Source organism: Phalaenopsis equestris, unplaced genomic scaffold, assembly GCF_001263595.1.
Source record: "Phalaenopsis equestris unplaced genomic scaffold, ASM126359v1 Scaffold001116, whole genome shotgun sequence".
Classification (NCBI taxonomy): domain Eukaryota; kingdom Viridiplantae; phylum Streptophyta; class Magnoliopsida; order Asparagales; family Orchidaceae; genus Phalaenopsis; species Phalaenopsis equestris.
The window spans coordinates 1,247,020-1,248,066 of NW_018165555.1; the positions used below are offsets into that span (position 1 = coordinate 1,247,020).

The following is a 1,047-nucleotide window of genomic DNA, read 5'->3' on the forward strand; positions in this document are numbered from 1 at the left end:
GGCTATTAAATGTGGTCGAATCTATATTGAGATTGAAATGGATTCCATAGAGCTATGGAATTATTACAGCAAGAAGAAGGAATATCCTTGGTTTTTAATCATTCATAAGAAAAAAATTTTGTTGTTCTGAAATATGTGGAGTTTCAATAAAAGTTTATTCATCGAGAAGCAAATCGGTGTGCTAATCGGGCTGCAAAAAGAGGTTTGGATTCCCGGGAGCTTATTTTCTCTAGTGTTGTTTCTTTGGAGAGGGGGTTGTTATAAATATTCCTTATATTCATACTGATAAGTTTTTCAAATGTGAATTTTCTTGCGTGAGTTGTATTTGTGGCTAACGGTTCATAGGGTTTTTTTTTATTTTTCTTGAGTTGTTTGTGTGGGGGCGCTAACGGTTCATAGGTTTTTTTTTTATTTTTCTTGAGTTGTTTGTGTGGGGGATTTTATTTTTTTTTATTAATAAAATTTCCTACGGGATTCTTAAGAAAAAAATATTCTTTTAAGTTTATTTATATTAAGTAAATTATGAAGAGGGTGATAAATTTCACATAAATTCTTCCCTTTAATTGAGAAATTATGATGACATATATAACCTACATAAGAAAAGTACATGCGTGCTGATATGGGCCACATCTTAACTTCTTAACTTTTAAAACTAAATACTAACACCGCAGATCTTTTGTTTTTTTTAATTTATTTTTTATTTTTGAAAATTATACTTTTTGTTTGAGGGAAAAAAATTAACGGATAAATTCAAATAAATTTATTTAAATTAAAATCATCACTTGTTCAAGAGTATAAAATTAACTCATTCTGCAACCTAAAAATGAATTCAATTAAAATTATGCACTCATATAATTAAAACGTAACATTTCAGCTAAAACAAAATAAACAAATTAAAAAAAAAAAACCTAATCACTTTCCTACAAAACACTAAAAATCAGCCTATGTATTCAAATCTCCATCCCCGTCCAGAACAAGCCAGCAAATTAACGAACTTCGACACATGAGAGTGAAAGCTTTCAGTTAGAAGATGCCAAGCTTTGCTTC

At 29.2% G+C, this 1,047-nt stretch overlaps 1 protein-coding gene across 1 annotated transcript in view; it reads right to left on the reverse strand.

Annotated features, from left to right (window-relative positions):
- Positions 1-805: 805 nt before the first annotated feature.
- LOC110033238 (radial spoke head 1 homolog) overlaps positions 806-1,047 on the reverse strand; it is a 1,726-nt gene continuing 1,484 nt past the window's right edge. Inside the window, exon 4 of the mRNA XM_020737155.1 lies at positions 806-817. Within this exon, the coding sequence (XP_020592814.1) occupies positions 806-817 (12 nt within the window). The remainder of the gene's footprint in view (positions 818-1,047) is intronic.